Source organism: Saprolegnia diclina (assembly GCF_000281045.1).
Source record: "Saprolegnia diclina VS20 unplaced genomic scaffold supercont1.66, whole genome shotgun sequence".
Classification (NCBI taxonomy): domain Eukaryota; phylum Oomycota; class Saprolegniomycetes; order Saprolegniales; family Saprolegniaceae; genus Saprolegnia; species Saprolegnia diclina.
In genome coordinates this window covers 4,708-5,403 of record NW_008246133.1, presented here as the reverse complement: position 1 = coordinate 5,403, position 696 = coordinate 4,708, and the positions used below count along the sequence as shown (strand labels likewise).

The window sequence follows — 696 nt, the reverse complement described above, 5'->3', positions numbered from 1 at the left end:
TGCCGGGCGGCGGTCGCAAGCACGAGATCACAGAGGAGATCGAACGCCGCGCCGCTGAGATGGACATTGTCGTCAAGGAAGACAACATTCGCTTCTTCGAGCGCGAGAACAAGCGCGTGTCGATGCTCGTCAAGACCATCAAGGCCATCAAGGAGCAGCCGTTTGTCTTCTTCATCAAGTCGCCGGACCTCACGGTGCTCAACAAGGTCATCTTGTATGTCCGCAGCAACGAGATGACCAACACACTCCGGTTCGTGCACGTGTACGCCGAGGCGACAGACGACGAGCTCCAAGCGATTTCCGCGCTCAAGGAGATGGTCGCGCTCTTTGACCGGATTTACCCCAAGCTCAAGGCCGACTTGGTCACGATCCACGGCAAGTTTGAGCCCGCGCTCGTCCAGTGGCTGAGCAAGGAGTATAGCATGCCGACCAACATGATGTTCATCAAGCAGCCCACGAACCAGGCCGCGCACAAGGTCGCGGGTCGTGGCGTCCGCGTCATCACTGGCTAGCGATAGAAGAGCTTTTTGAATACCCTATACCATAGTCTACAATGTATCAGTGAATCAAAGCAAACTCCCTTTTGTGATTTATTCATTTTCTTTGATATCAGTCATTTTAAGCAGACTACGTTCTGCGATTTCAGCACATACATTTATTTTCTTCAAGTTGCACGACCAAGAGCTTATAGTACGT

General features: G+C 52.4%; 1 protein-coding gene across 1 annotated transcript; it reads left to right on the top strand.

The window, feature by feature from the left end:
- Window positions 1-581, top strand: SDRG_13993 (hypothetical protein). The gene has a single exon (XM_008620093.1). It carries the CDS (start codon window positions 60-62, stop codon window positions 510-512), a length of 453 nt encoding a protein of 150 aa, XP_008618315.1. The 5' UTR covers window positions 1-59; the 3' UTR covers window positions 513-581.
- The last annotated feature ends 115 nt before the right edge of the window (window positions 582-696 follow it).

Bases quoted from the DNA above. Each gene is read 5' to 3' on its own strand.
- SDRG_13993 (XM_008620093.1), top strand. From the start codon at position 60: ATGGACATTGTCGTCAAGGAAGACAACATTCGCTTCTTCGAGCGCGAG.